Below are 14,243 nucleotides of genomic sequence, written 5' to 3'. Positions count from 1 at the left end.
GGAGGTAAAATCACTGTTGAAGGGTTATAAATACAGTGGAAAGTGCAATTTCTGCGGACACACAGGCAAACCTTCCTTTTAGGAAAAAAACTACCATAATGCATCTGCATTGCTGTGATATGGCAAAATTTGGATTTTGCATGTTGCTTTTGTTCGTGGTGATATTTAAGGTAGGTTTAAAACTTATTTGACAACATATTTTTTCACATCAAGAAGTGTAATGTCTTTTAATGAAAATCTGGAATTGTGTATTAAAGTATAGAATATATAACGTATTATTAACCAGCATGTTAGATGTAAATATTAACTGAAACTGTGTATAGGTATCTAGTGTCCCGGTGGTGACCAGTGAGATACAAACCGATCTTCCAAAATCTCGTATACTGCATCGCATTGCACGAATGTCCCCTCTGTGGCGAATAATGGGATTCAAACCATACGGAGCTTATTGTCAGGACAATATAGAGTGTTCCACAGGATTCTGCAGGTATGTTAATCACAATCTATTTATTGCCATCTATTTATTGAAATCATAATAGATAATTGAAACTTAATTGTTTTCTATCCACAGGAATGGTCATTGCTGTTTCAATGGCAATGGGCCTGTATATTCTTAGTGAAACGAAGCCTGGCATTATGCACAGAAAAAAAAGTATTTGAGCCATTATATGATATTAGTAATTTGTGTGTTAATATGTGCGTGCATGCTTTAAGCACTTTAACTTTGAAACTGTGTGTAGGCCCATACACAATGTATGGAAGATGTTGTGGTGTCTGACTTGAAAAGGTACATCTGTTACACTGGATATGTTTATTTTCAACATATAAAATAAGATCATCTGTGGTCGTGAACAATAAGTGTTTTTTAATCTGTCTAAACTGTCGAAATGATTATTTAGTATGATGTCTCCTTAAAAAAGCATTTCTTATTTGTGTGTCACTCACATATCGTCGCTGTCCTTCTGAAACTTCGGAGTTCGAAATTCACTGTTTTCTGGAAAGGGATAAAACAGTGTGTTTTTTTAATGATTGAATACTGTGTTGTCAAAGTCGACAATCACTTTTAAATACTTTTTACTGATTAGATAATTGCAAAACCCAGTGACAAACTTAAAGGGTGACTAATAATAGTGATTTTAAAGACAGAAATCGCAAAATATGATTCAAGGTTGCAGAAGGACACCAGCAATATGCTTTAAATAATATATTTGATATTTGATATAAAGTACTGTATTTGTTAGGCTATGAGGCTGTACAGAAGGCCTCAGAGATGTCATTATTAAATCTGCATTGAGCCAGTTGTAATCATGCAGAGTTGCACACAGTGTGTTCTTCTCAGAAACTAATGACAAAGGCCACTGGAGTCCCTTGGTATCTAAATGTTGAGAGGGGTTATTTGCACAAGAATGTACTGTAACAGAATGATCTCATTGTACTGTCAATGACCTCCACATGTAGCCAGATTACATGGGTCCTGTGTGACAAAGGAGAGCAAAGTTTAAATTTGTCAAATAAAACACTAAAAATGCTTTATTGATCTTTTTAAGGTCTCTTTACCATTCTGTCAATGTATGTTGACTGAGCACATATTCATTTCCTTGAAAATAATTTTGTACTTGTAAAATAATTTTGACGTGTTAACAATTTCGAAGTATTGATATCAACACATTTTGATATTTAACATTATTATTCTTTAAACGTTTTCATATTCAGTGGCAGAAAAGGTATATAAGAGATATTTTAGAACAGATTTTATTAGACATTGTTGTTTTTATTATTGACAAAAACATCCTTAAAATCTACAAAGACAATACAAAACTTTAATTATTTATATTTTGAATAATTCCATAAATAATATTAGCTTTTTTCTTGTTAGCAGCACTGAAACATTTTTGGATTAACATAAAAAATCGTTAAACATATTACATTTTTGTTTAATCAGCATGATCTATATGTTCAAGTTGCCCGATTTATGCTTAAATAAGCATAAAACACCATATAAACATATAAACATATTTTCATATGTTACAGTTTCATATTTTGATTTAAAGTTCTCAACTCAAATATTTTTAGTTATTGCATCATAAAATCTTCATTTATCTTCTCCAACACAAATCACTTATGTCGTCCCAACTTGAATGGTTAAAGTTAGATAACTTAATATGAAAAAAACATGTGGTGACAAAACTGTGTTGACTTCACTTGTTTGGACAAGTAGCAAAATTCCCTTTTTTCAAAAAAGGTAGAGCAAACAGAATCATTAAACATGTTCTTTATCAAAAGATTTGGTGTAAAGATTTGTAATTAATTATAAAATAACATATTACAATTTGGATTCTTTTTAATTATAATATGGATAAACATTGCACCTGCAATTGTGTTGGCTCTTTTCTATTCAACTGATCAAAATTCAAGCATCTCCATGTTGAGATTCAGAAAGATATAGCTCTTGTCTAAGCTAGGGTGCACCTTACATCTAGAATGACCATTTGATATGTAACAGACACCACTGAACGATCTGTCCCTAAGAGTTTGACATTTGCAGTAAATGATATTTGCCCACTAGCACCTAAGACAAGAAGACTGTTGGTAAGACTGTGAGACTGAACTGCAGTCAGAGCACAATCATAATGCGAAGTCGCAGCAATTCCGGAGTAAAGCTTGATAACTATGACAGAATGTTACAACAGACAATCCTCTGCCATCAGGTAAGGAAAGATCTCTCACAATCCCTGATAAGAATGCAGCACGAGATGTGTTTAAGTCTTTGTTTACAAACACGCTCAGTGTTGGCTGTGCTTACACAAGCTGGGCTGTGGTTTCAGGATATGAGCTTTTAAAGGGATTTCTTTGGTTTATCGTGCAGTTGTACATAAATATTTTCTGTATATTTTAAATATTTTATATAATCAAATGTTCATGCATGTTTAAAGCAGATTATGCTGATGTGAAACCATACAATGTCATATACTGTAATATTCCTTTAGCGTTTATATAAATATAGTTTATATAAGTAGCCTACTGTACCTTTAAAAAGATGACATATGGTTTCTAATATAACATTTGCAGGATCCGGTGACAGGGTTACTTCCAGGTGATGAGAAGTTACCTCATGGCTGGGTCAGAGACAATGTGTACTGCATCCTGTCTGTGTGGGCTTTAAGTCTGGCCTATAGGAAGAACGCGGACAGAGATGAAGATAAAGCCAAAGCTTATGAACTGGAGCAGGTTGGTATAATCAGGGATTTGAGAAACAAGTACCTTCGAGTACCTTGTGATACAGACTAGTTTCCAGGTTCATAATAAATGAGTATATGTATACATTTGGCCCTCCAGTCACAGTGAAGTAATGAGAAGATGCTAAACACTAGAGGAACTATAATGATAAGGTTTTAATGTGAGGAAAGTTCATTAAATGTCACTAAATCTATTCTTGGCTGTGTGAGGAACATGCTGTTCTGCATATCTCTTTCTGAAGAGTCCTAAATCATTTTAGTCTGAGTTTAACAGGTTGTCTAGAACATTTAAGCATTGGTTATTTAATGAATCTGTGATGCTGACTGTAATTGAAGGATGAATATTGTATAGATGTAAACAACACTGGTCCTGAATCACTTCCTGTTTCACTTTATTTATAGTTTCACTTTTATTTAGTCTCAAAGATATTCATTTAAATTGTATTTTAAATGTGTTGTTCTTATGTCTGTGTAGCGTTAAAAAAACAGTGCTTGTGTTATTCTGCCTTATTTATCTTGGGCAATTGAAATAAAATTCATGGCACACAGTTTACAGAAGATAGATGTGCTGTTTATTTCCAACAGTCAGAGAGTGTGTGGAAATTGTTCCTCAAAATCAAATTTTGGGAAAAATGTACACTTCTGTTACTTGCAAAGGGCTTTGGTTTGGTTATATAGACGTACTTTTCAGGCATTTTTTCAGGCCTGAGCGTGTTCCAGACATCTATTTTTTTCTGCTCATTAGTTTTTGTGTTTCCGACACCATGTAAAATGCCAGAGGGCAAATCATTTGGCTCATGTTTCTTTCATGGTTTCTTTCAATAGCAGATGGGGAGGAGAAGGTCACAGTCCAGACCGACTGCTCTCTCTCTGCATTCTCTCTGTTTTTTCACTTCTCCTCTTAGAGTGTGGTGAAACTCATGCGAGGTTTACTGCAATGTATGACGAGACAGGTTTGTACATAAACATGCACAAACCATACATTTTTATTGTGAAATATTTGTAATACATTAAAACCTCATTTATTCACATAAAAACACAATTGTTTAAATCTTACATCTTAGCTTGACAAGGTGGAAAAATTCAAGTACAGCAAAAGTGCTTCAGACTGCCTTCATGCCAAGTATCACAAAGCCTCACAATTCATTTCATATTTCACTGTAGTAAATGTAGTGTAATTTTTTATGTTTTTTTTTTCGTTATTCATAATATACATTACGGTGAACCATGTCTTTTGTGGAACGGCTGGATTGATTTTCAAGTTTTTGTTTTTTCAGGTCTTCACATTGTATATACGCGTGATGAGGTTGACATTGTTCAGAATCTGATTTTTTATATCGAATCTGCCTACAAAGTGGCGGTAAGCTCCGTTTATTATTGTTCTGTCACAGTAGGAATTGTGACTGAATTTGAAAACATGAAAAAAAATATTTTTACTTTCTAATGTTAAGAACATTCTGTGGAAATATAATCTTGATATCTTTAAGATTGACTGAGTAAAACCATGTCAATAAAATTATCATAATGACATTATTGGTTGTGATCAAACTTTAATGCTTGTTATCTCAGAATTAGTTCGTGAGACTTTAGGCTGTGGACAGGGTCACAATTTCCCATGTTTTTTTCTGGTGATGATTCACAGGATTTTGGAATGTGGGAACGAGGGGATAAAACGAATCAGGGCATCCCTGAGATCAACATCAGCTCAATCGGCATGGCAAAGGTAAAATATTCAGGCATTTAGTGAAATATTCAAAATATCTGTGAAATTTGTGTTAAATGTCCCAAGGTGTCAAATTATGATGCCTTGACTCCTAGTAAATCTATTCAGGCAGCTTTGGAAGCTTTGGATGGACTGAATCTGTTCGGTAGCAAAGGGGGACCAGAGTCTGTTGTGCACGCTTTAGCCGATGACATTCAGCATTGCCAAGTAATATCCTCTTTTATAATGTCACAGATGGGAAGAGAGCGTCCATAGATCGTGTTATGAGTTTTTCATGGCTCCAAAATTGTACGTGTTTTTCTCTTTTTGGGTCATTTGCAACAGTCTATTCTGAGCTCTATGCTTCCAAGGGCATCCACGTCTAAAGAGGTGGACGCTGGGGTCCTGTCCATCATTTCTTACCCGGCTTTTGCCGTTGAGGACATTGACATTGTTAATATCAGCAAGGAGGATATCATTTCAAAACTTCAGGTTAATACTAGAGTTTTCCAATTGTATGAAGTAAGAAAAAACTAATACATCTTTTATGTAAAGGTTTAATATGAATTAAAGATAGGTTAAAGAAGCATGTCAGTTAAAATACATTATTAATATAAAACATTTGTTATTTGACACACATTACCCATTTACTGTCTCATAGGGCAGATATGGATGCTGTCGCTTCCTTAGGGATGGACACAAAACTCCTCGAGAGGTAAAAAACCGACAAAGAATTTTGTGACAAAATATCAAAAGGTTTCTGTGTGTGGAGTCACAATTATTATTTTCCAAGGACCCCAATCGATTACACTACGAATCATCCGAGCTAAAGCTCTTTGAGAACATAGAGTGTGAATGGCCACTATTCTGGACGTACCTCATACTTGATGGCATCTTTATCAACAGCCCTGAACAGGTACAGAAAAATCACTATAATACACTATTATAATATCCAACTACAGAGCACATTTCAGAAAAGAAAGTAAAAAGTTGTGCTTTCTCATTTAGGTTGAAGAATACAGGAATGCTTTAGATGGCATTCTCATCGAAGGGAAGAATGGAGTACGTCTGGTCCCTGAGCTTTATAGCGTTCCTCCAGATAAGGTACCGTATGCCTATTTAACTATTTAAAGCACTGGATTTTGTTCTATAACTTAAAAATAACTTAAAAGTCGTGGGTCAGTGAGTTTGGTTTTCCAATTGAAAAATGGACTTTTGCCCTAGGTTGATGAAGAGTATGTTAACCCACACACGGTTGAGAGAGTGGCAATAGGCAAGTGTCCTCTTAAATGGGGCCAGTCTCTGTACATATTGGGCAACCTGCTGGCAGAGGTACAATAAATTCCTTTTTCTGCTCTGTGGTAATCCTGTATTTCTCAACCTGATCCTGGAGGCCCCCATACTGCACATATAGATATGAATTTGTATACAGTATTAAATGTATTTACTTAAATATATATAATATGTACTTAAAGTCAGCATGACAGTGAAATTTCAATGGTGTTTTCTCCCAAATTGTGACAGTATATCTGAGTTGAACAGCTTCTGGAATGTGAAAAAGTAGGACGGGCCTGATTTGTTGTCAATGCTGTCAATCCAATCCAATATACTCGCACTGAGACATATGTCATACAGAGAAGATGTTGTTAGGGGAATGTTTTTGATTTGTATTAAAGATTATGAGGGCACATGAATTAAAAAGTATGACCTGGATAAATCTTTATATATTGTTTATTCCATACAAAATAAAATTAAGATAGTTTTCGTTTCATGGTGACTTTAAATGTCATTATTATAAATAAAAAAATATGTCATACTCAGAACCTCTGTAACAAGTGCTAAATAACTGCTTAGCTATTTGGGGACCCCCAGGAACATTTTAAAGATCAATTTTGTCTAACTTTATTTAAAACAATTATTACTCTATGCTGAAAGGGTAATTTACTCGGCATCCTGTATGTAGATGTTGATGGTTCTTGGTTTTATAGGGTCTTCTAGCACCTGGAGAAGTTGATCCTCTCAACAGGCGCCTCTCTACTGTTCCCAAGCCTGATGTTGTCGTTCAAAGTGTGTCAAAGTCCTCACTGTTTGACAGTCGAACAAGTTAGATGCGTGTCATACAATATTACAAAAGAAATACGTCGAGGGCTGTCAGTTTAATGTGTTGAATCTGCACATATTATTTCAATAAAACAATATTAAAAATGCCTTAAAGCAGATTAACAACTACGTTGCAAATTGTATTTGTTGGCTGTTAGCCATTACTTGGTAGACCCATGTCAAGTAAAATTTAAATACAGCATGTAATATATTGACTTTGTGTGACAATTTCCATATTTGTTCCCAGTAATTGTTAAAACATGTGATCAATTCCAATTCATTTGATTAATCAGCATATCACATAATTCATTACTTTACATTCGGTTTTATGTCATTACATTCACGATGGTCATTCTTGCTGTTTTCAGTGTCTATTCTGGCAGAAAATGAGGAGATTAAACAGCTTTTGCAGAGCCATGACATTGATTCAGAAACCCTGGAAGACGTTCATCCAATCAGAGTTCAGCCCTCTAGAGTTCTCAGTCACATCTATGCCAGACTGGGTGAGTTCAACGTTCACAGTGACAAAACTGGCACAAAATGTGCCAGACAGAGGCTGAGAGGTTTTACTCTGTAGTCTCTTTTCAGGGCGTAACCAAAGACTGGGTCTGACGGGGAGGCCCTACCGCCGGATAGGGGTGCTGGGAACATCCAAATTCTATATTATTCGCAACACCATCTTCACCTTCACACCTCAGGTTTGTCAGTAAAAACGTGTTAATTGAATCGGCAGGAGTTTGAATATGTATTATACACTTGAACATTCAGTTTGTAGATCATCATGAATTTTATCTGGCTCTGGACAATCACATGATTGTGGAGATGCTCCGTATCGACTTCTCCTACCTCTGTTCACGCTGGAGGATGACAGGCCAACCCACGGTGACCTTTCCCATTTCACACGACATGCTAAGTGAGGCAACACGATGTAGATTTGCAGACAGAAGATTTTCTCCCGACTTGGAGATTAATTTACATTTGTTGTTTTGCAGCCAATGATCACAAAGATATCGAGCCTGCTGTTCTGGCCACCCTAAAAAAACTCAAGGAGGGTTACTTTGCTGGAGCCAGGTAACATATTAGTGATTTACAGGTTCTGTATGTGTCCCATACCTGAACGCACCCAAAATAAATGAGTTTTATATTTAAAGGGTTAAGACGGGGAAACTGTCTGCTTTTCTTGACACCTCCTGTTGTGCACATCTTACTTTTATGGACTGTGGTGAGTAAAATATGCCACCCAGAAGCAACCAGCATGTTTTGTGAAATGCATTACTAATGCATATAGAATTAAAGAAAGACAAGATTTGATTTCCCTTTTCGGTAAGACTTCACAAAATGATGACATCATTTTCATTTTTGGGTGTACTGTCCCTTTAAGTCATTAATCTAGAGTAATCAATAGAGTACCGCAGAGATGACATATTTCATTTGTAGGTCAACCCGGCCGGAATTTAGCAGCAAACTGGTTTGAACTTTTCCCATAGACTTAAAAGAACATCTGTAAATAACGATGGTTTATGATACCTACACGTTTTGTCTATCAAGATAATCCTTATACCAATAATATTTGCTATTTTTGAAGCTTAAATACAATCCCCAGAAGTAAAAAGCTAACATATAATAGACTAAAGTTAATACGCCAAGTCGATAGCAACGTCACCACCACCAAGAGTTCGACAACATTTTCAAACTTTATCAAAACATGTTCCCTTACAAGCAATTGCTCCATGAATGAATCTCCATCTACGTGTTTAGAGAATTTTTATTTGTGATGATGTTTGATGTCCCCGCCAAAGGATGTTGTCGATTTTACTAACTTGTTAGCAACCGCCGTTTTTTAAACATGATAAGGCTTTAAAAATCACAAATGGGTTATTACTGGCGTGTTCTATGTCATAGAATGAAACGTGAAGATATTAAGAGTTTTTTTAAATCATTTACCCAAAAACCCATAAAAAAACCCATACATTTTGGAGCGATGGAACCGGAAGTCCTAAAGTGAAAACTGGCTTCAGGGTTTTGGACACAAACGTCATCTCTGCAGTTATCAATAGAAGTTTGTATTTGCTTACATTTTGTTGTGTTGTTGTGTCCCATACTTCACATTGTCTGAACAAATATACTTGAAACACTATAAAACTATTTACGCCCAAAACTCAACATTTTTAAATTATCACTTATGGCAACAGATTGTTCCTTAAATTTACAAAACTAACCAAACTGATGGAAAATTTTGAACCAACCAGTCACTACAAAATGTAGATGTTTTTACAACGAACACTGACAACAAAACTGTAATTTAATTTTTTCATTTTAAATTGGGAATTACTGACAAACGTTTTTGTTTGAATGTCCAAGTGAGTTGTCCGAGCATCTTAAAGGGCTTGTGGTTTCATTATTCCTGTTTTTGCATAACATTTAAATACAAATGTGGTTCATGTGGTTGTCAGGCACTATATCTCCCTGCATGCGTGTATAGAGGCTTGAGAGTAATTTTGTGACAGAGCAGCTCTGACACTTTGTATTAACACGTGTGCCGCAAGCTAGTGGTGAAACACTTAATTACTTTTTGAGAGTGACATAAGACGTGCTCAACCCTTCCGGGCTTTTATTTGACTCAAGTGTCTGTGTGTGTCTGTGCAGAGGTGGATGATCTGGCTGTGTATCTGGACCAGCTTCTAGCTGTTCCTCAGCACAGCTCCATTAGTGACACTAAAGGAGGTCTGAACCGCTTCAGGACCGCAGCCAGAAAGACTTGTGAGATGGTGTCACTGGTCCACAAAGCCAGAGATCTCAACATACACAGTGAGTTTAAAATGTAGCCAAATTCTGAGCCTAGTATTGTTTTGTAAGCGCTTACAAATGCTTCATGATTTGGTTTTGATGTCTCCACAGATGTGCACATGTATCTTCCTACAAAACTCTTCAGGTCTCCATCGCCAAACCTTTACTTACTGGAAAACAAAGGCCAGGTAACTGTGCTTATAGTGTTTGATAACAAGAAGCTGCCTTTCACAATGAACAGTAATGACTGATGTTTTCACTGATAAGGTTCCTGAGACACAGGTCACTCATCCTACAAATCTGCCCAGAGACATGAATGGAGGGATTGACTATCCAGCCCTTGTGCAAATGCTGAAACAAAGCCAAAATTTGCAGGATCAAGCTGACATTCTTTATATATTGTTTAAAGACAAGTGAGACCCACATTTTATTCAATTTAATGTACTGTGTGTGTGGAATGGCCAACACTCCAAATTTAGGAGGTGACATCTTTAAATATATTTTTATTAATTATAAGGGGAATGGACTGGGACACCAAGCTACATGGTAAAGGTTCGACTGTACGATGCCTCCTGAGCGAAGTGTATGAAAAGGCAGGAACCCTGAAACACTGGGGTCTTATACGAATGATCTGCGGGATGCTACGCAAGAAAGTAGAAGAGTTGGATGCTGTGAGTTACGTCATATATTTATGAAACAAAATTTCGGTCAAAGGTGTACCTCAGAGAGTGTGGAAATTCACCCAAATCCATTCTGTTGTAAAAGGGAACACAAGAGGAATTCAGTGTCTATGCATTTTTAAAGCATGAAATGAAGTTTTGATAGAAAATGATTTCAAACAGACTGTTCACCCAAAAGTAAATATTCCTGTTATTTTACATCTGTATATGACTTTGGAACACAAATGAAGATATTTGGAGAAATGTCTCAGAGGTTTTTTGTGCATATGATGCAAGTCAACGGGGGCGAATGTTGTTATATCAGTATATATAACGTTATATCAAAATATCTTCTTTTGTGTTCTGCAAAAGAAAGAAAGTCAAACAGGTTTTTTACACTTTTTCTATTAAGGGACATCACGTACACCGAAAATATACCTTCTTTTTATATGTGAATATATAAAGCAGGCAGTGTTTTTATCTTAACAGGCTTGTTCAGATTTGCTCATTCATCAGAAACATCTAACAGTTGGACTTCCTCCTGAGCCAAGAGAGAAAACTATATCAGCGTAAGTTTACATACACACACATGTGCTCATGTTCACCTGTTCATGCTACAGTCCCTGTCTCCATACAGCCCCATGCCTCCAGATAAACTGGCATGGCTTATCGATGAAGCCAGTGAGAACAACCTCACCATTGCTATTCTCACTCAGGTTAGAGATGCACTGACAGCTTTCTTTTTTTGAACACGTCTCAATCCAGTAAATGTTACTTCTGCAGTTTCCATTAACGCTTGTGCTCGACAGGAGATAATGGTGTTTCTAGCCATGAGCATTCGTACCCAGCCCAAACTCTTCAGCGAGATGTTCCGCCTCAGGATTGGCCTCATTCTTCAGGTCATGGTCACAGAGCTCGCCCAGTCCCTTAACTGCACAGGTATCTTCGTTCCTCGGTTCCACTGAACTCCTTAAAGGGATAGTTCAACCAATAATACAAATTCTGTCATTATTTATTCACCCTCAAGTCATTCCAAACTTGTAGGTGACTCTTCTGTGTAACACAAAAGATATTTTGAGAAATGTCTTGTGTCCATACAATGATAGTCAACGGGGTCCATTCTTCAAAATATATTCTTTTGTGTTCAGCAGAAGAAAAAAAGTCATACAGGTTTGCAATGTCATAGGGTGAGTAAATGATGAAAGAATTTCTATCCATTTAAAAGAACAGTTAACCCAAAATTATATTTCATCATCACTTTTTTGTGTACCAAATGTGTAAAATAAGATCTTTTAAAGATGAATTGATCTGTTTTACATATAATGACTATACTTTAATCAAACCATTTATTGCATCCAAAATGCATAATACACATACACAATATTTTGAAGTGTTAATTCATATTAACCAATAATACAACTTGAATTAAAACGTTTATTAAGTTTTATATTGTTCTTAAATAAGTGCATGAATGTGTATGTTTTTATTTAAAAAAAATGATATGCACACTACACAGACATATATTAAGTAAACTCAAACTTTCATTTTGGATGCGATTACAAGCAATTCAGGATCATATCATTTTTTTATGTAGGCGAGGAGGCTACAGAGAGTTTGATAAACATGAGCCCATCTGAGCTGAAGAACTTTCTACTTCACATTCTGAGTGGCAAAGAGTTTGGCGTTCAAAAAAGTGGTAAAATTTAACCGCAGACTCATAACTCATAACAGACTTTTCAATGTTTTCTTGTTTTTTTGTGATCACGAATTGTGTTTCTGTCTCAGTGCGCTCAACAGGCAATGTGATCAGCTCTGCTATCAGCGTCTATGACAAGAGCAAATCTTTCTCCACCAAAGCTGAACAGAGAGTCACGAGTAAACAGGGGGGTGATATCACACTGGTGAGAAATCTTTCTTCAGTTTAAAATTGTTATGTTTCTGCTTAAAGTGCAATAACGCTTTCCTATGTGCTTTAGCCTGTATCAGTCCATTCCTTGGATATTGAAAATATTGAATCAGGGGTAAGTGGACCAGAAGCAGGCTTTATCCTTTTTTAGTAAGTTTATTAATATGAGTGGTTGAAAGTCATTTGGGGGTTCATACTCATCTGGTTGTATTCCAGAGGTACAGACTTCCCTGCATTGAGTCATTTCAGGGCTCATTAGGAGCTACTGTAGTGCGTGACAGCAGACACGGGCAGTGGCTTCGTCGCAGACGTCTAGATGGAGCTCTCAACAAAGTCCCTGTCGGATTTTATCAGAATGTCTGGAAGGTTCTGCAGAAGGTGGGTAGGACTTATTATAAAGAATTCCAAAACTGGATGTCACAGATAGTCACTTCTAATATGATGTGTTTCTTTTCATCATCAGTGTCATGGGCTGTCTATTGAAGGCTGTGTACTTCCCTCCTCAACCACAAGAGAGGTAAACCCCTGTTAATGGATTGAGTGTTTTTTCAGTAGAATTAACGTATCTCACCAATGGCAGATGACTCCAGGTGAAATAAAGTTTGCCGTGCATGTGGAAACGGTGCTGAACCGCGTTCCCCAGCCGGAATACCGCCAGTTGTTGGTGGAGGCCATACTTGTACTGACCATGCTGGCTGAGATGGACATTCAAAGTGTGGGTGGTGTCATTCAGGTGGAGAGGATTGTACAAATGGCCAGTGACATGTTCTACATTGATCAGGTCAGCTTCACATTCAATGCTTGTGTGTCTTTTCTGTTTGCCAATATTCCACGTATGAAGCATATTTTAGGAATATGAAGATCTAAGATATTTGCGAGCAGTTGATTTTAAAACAAAATTTGATTATAATTTCTGGGGAAATTTTAATCTTTTCAGAATAAGATATTTTTCCTGTCATGTTGCAGATGTTTAAATGCTTGTTGTTGCATGAAAAGATATAATAAAATGTTTACAAATATGTGAGTGGTGTACTCACTTCTGTGAGATACTGTATGTATTACATGACAGTATAGGGTTTTACTTTAGTGCTTTTTTAGGCGCTGACATCATTTAGATTTAGCGTGCTGGATAAATATTCCTTAAACAACTGTTTTCTCTCTTTCTTCAGAAAGCAGCAGGAGCTGAAGAGGTTCTGCTGGAGAGAGATCATTCCACTGGTATCTGCAGGTTACTCTATGACAGCGCCCCTAGTGGTCGTTTTGGAAGCATGACCTATCTTTCTAAAGCAGTGGCTACATATGTTGAGGACTTTCTTCCTAGTGGAGCTTGTGCTCTTCAGTGAAGCTCCGAGTTTAAAACGAATTAGAAGACTTTAATCTTCTAGATAGTGAGAGAAGGTAATTATTGTTTTTAAACATTGTTTTAGAAGTGTTAAGGTTTTGAAAAAGCTTAGTTAAAGGTCAAGTTTGTCCTTTTTTGTTCCACAAGCATTATTAAACCAAACTGCAAAAATAATTTACAAACAGGTTTGTACAGTGCCCTTTAACACCCAGTCTACACGTGACGCGACTTGACAAAAGAACCCATTGGAAGGGAACCCATTATAATTTGACATTTTGTCCACACAGGATGCCACGACAAATGTGTAAAGAACAAGGCACTTGTCGTATGGCGCCGCGTCGCGTCCGACGTAGACACACTTTGACAGCGCATATATTTACCATAGAGTGTAGCAGTTATGATGTTGTTTTGTAGGATAAAACACAGAACTTTCTTTTGCACTTCTGGTTTTCATAGGTTTTTGGTTTAACTGCCTAAAATAAAAAAAATCGTTGTAGGCCATAAAACTCAG

General features: G+C 36.5%; 2 protein-coding genes across 5 annotated transcripts; both read left to right on the top strand.

The window, feature by feature from the left end:
• The first annotated feature begins 28 nt into the window (after positions 1–28).
• si:dkey-22f5.9 (liver-expressed antimicrobial peptide 2-like) lies at positions 29–1,527 on the top strand. Its single transcript, XM_056731576.1, has 3 exons — positions 29–170; positions 324–487; positions 572–1,527. The coding sequence occupies exons 1-3, from the start codon at positions 99–101 to the stop codon at positions 615–617; spliced, it is 282 nt and encodes a 93-aa protein (XP_056587554.1). The 5' UTR covers positions 29–98; the 3' UTR covers positions 618–1,527.
• Positions 1,528–2,577: 1,050 nt separating this feature from the next.
• Positions 2,578–13,906, top strand: phka1b (phosphorylase kinase, alpha 1b (muscle)). 4 transcript variants are annotated; one of them, XM_056730710.1, is made up of 32 exons: positions 2,584–2,708; positions 3,070–3,228; positions 4,142–4,189; positions 4,301–4,361; positions 4,451–4,596; positions 4,879–4,959; positions 5,068–5,166; positions 5,284–5,430; positions 5,600–5,653; positions 5,732–5,854; positions 5,947–6,042; positions 6,163–6,270; positions 6,927–7,005; positions 7,407–7,541; positions 7,627–7,736; positions 7,807–7,951; positions 8,031–8,109; positions 8,190–8,260; positions 9,685–9,846; positions 9,937–10,013; positions 10,093–10,238; positions 10,343–10,496; positions 10,974–11,053; positions 11,122–11,200; positions 11,294–11,423; positions 12,079–12,180; positions 12,270–12,385; positions 12,461–12,505; positions 12,607–12,768; positions 12,854–12,907; positions 12,971–13,171; positions 13,560–13,906. In XM_056730710.1, the coding sequence occupies exons 1-32, from the start codon at positions 2,631–2,633 to the stop codon at positions 13,731–13,733; spliced, it is 3,501 nt and encodes a 1,166-aa protein (XP_056586688.1). In that variant the 5' UTR covers positions 2,584–2,630; the 3' UTR covers positions 13,734–13,906. The 4 variants fall into 4 exon arrangements, with proteins under 4 accessions (XP_056586685.1, XP_056586684.1, XP_056586686.1 ...); XM_056730707.1 differs by lacking the exon at positions 4,301–4,361 and having other exon boundaries at positions 2,578–2,708; positions 4,514–4,596; XM_056730706.1 differs by lacking the exon at positions 4,301–4,361 and having other exon boundaries at positions 2,578–2,708; positions 4,062–4,189; positions 4,514–4,596.
• The last annotated feature ends 337 nt before the right edge of the window (positions 13,907–14,243 follow it).

This window comes from Triplophysa dalaica, chromosome 19 (genome assembly GCF_015846415.1).
Source record: "Triplophysa dalaica isolate WHDGS20190420 chromosome 19, ASM1584641v1, whole genome shotgun sequence".
Classification (NCBI taxonomy): Eukaryota; Metazoa; Chordata; class Actinopteri; order Cypriniformes; family Nemacheilidae; genus Triplophysa; species Triplophysa dalaica.
This window is presented reverse-complemented; position numbering and strand designations above follow the sequence as displayed.

What these genes read in the sequence shown, in the direction of transcription:
- si:dkey-22f5.9 (XM_056731576.1), top strand. Translation starts at nt 99, where the DNA reads ATGCATCTGCATTGCTGTGATATGGCAAAATTTGGATTTTGCATGTTG. An exon ending in TGTTCGTGGTGATATTTAAG is followed by an intron (nt 171 to 323) that starts GTAGGTTTAAAA and finishes AACTGTGTATAG; the next exon opens with GTATCTAGTGTCCCGGTGGT. An exon ending in TGTTCCACAGGATTCTGCAG is followed by an intron (nt 488 to 571) that starts GTATGTTAATCA and finishes TTCTATCCACAG; the next exon opens with GAATGGTCATTGCTGTTTCA.
- phka1b (XM_056730710.1), top strand. Translation starts at nt 2,631, where the DNA reads ATGCGAAGTCGCAGCAATTCCGGAGTAAAGCTTGATAACTATGACAGA. An exon ending in ATAGCGTTCCTCCAGATAAG is followed by an intron (nt 6,043 to 6,162) that starts GTACCGTATGCC and finishes CTTTTGCCCTAG; the next exon opens with GTTGATGAAGAGTATGTTAA. An exon ending in GGTTACTTTGCTGGAGCCAG is followed by an intron (nt 8,110 to 8,189) that starts GTAACATATTAG and finishes TTATATTTAAAG; the next exon opens with GGTTAAGACGGGGAAACTGT.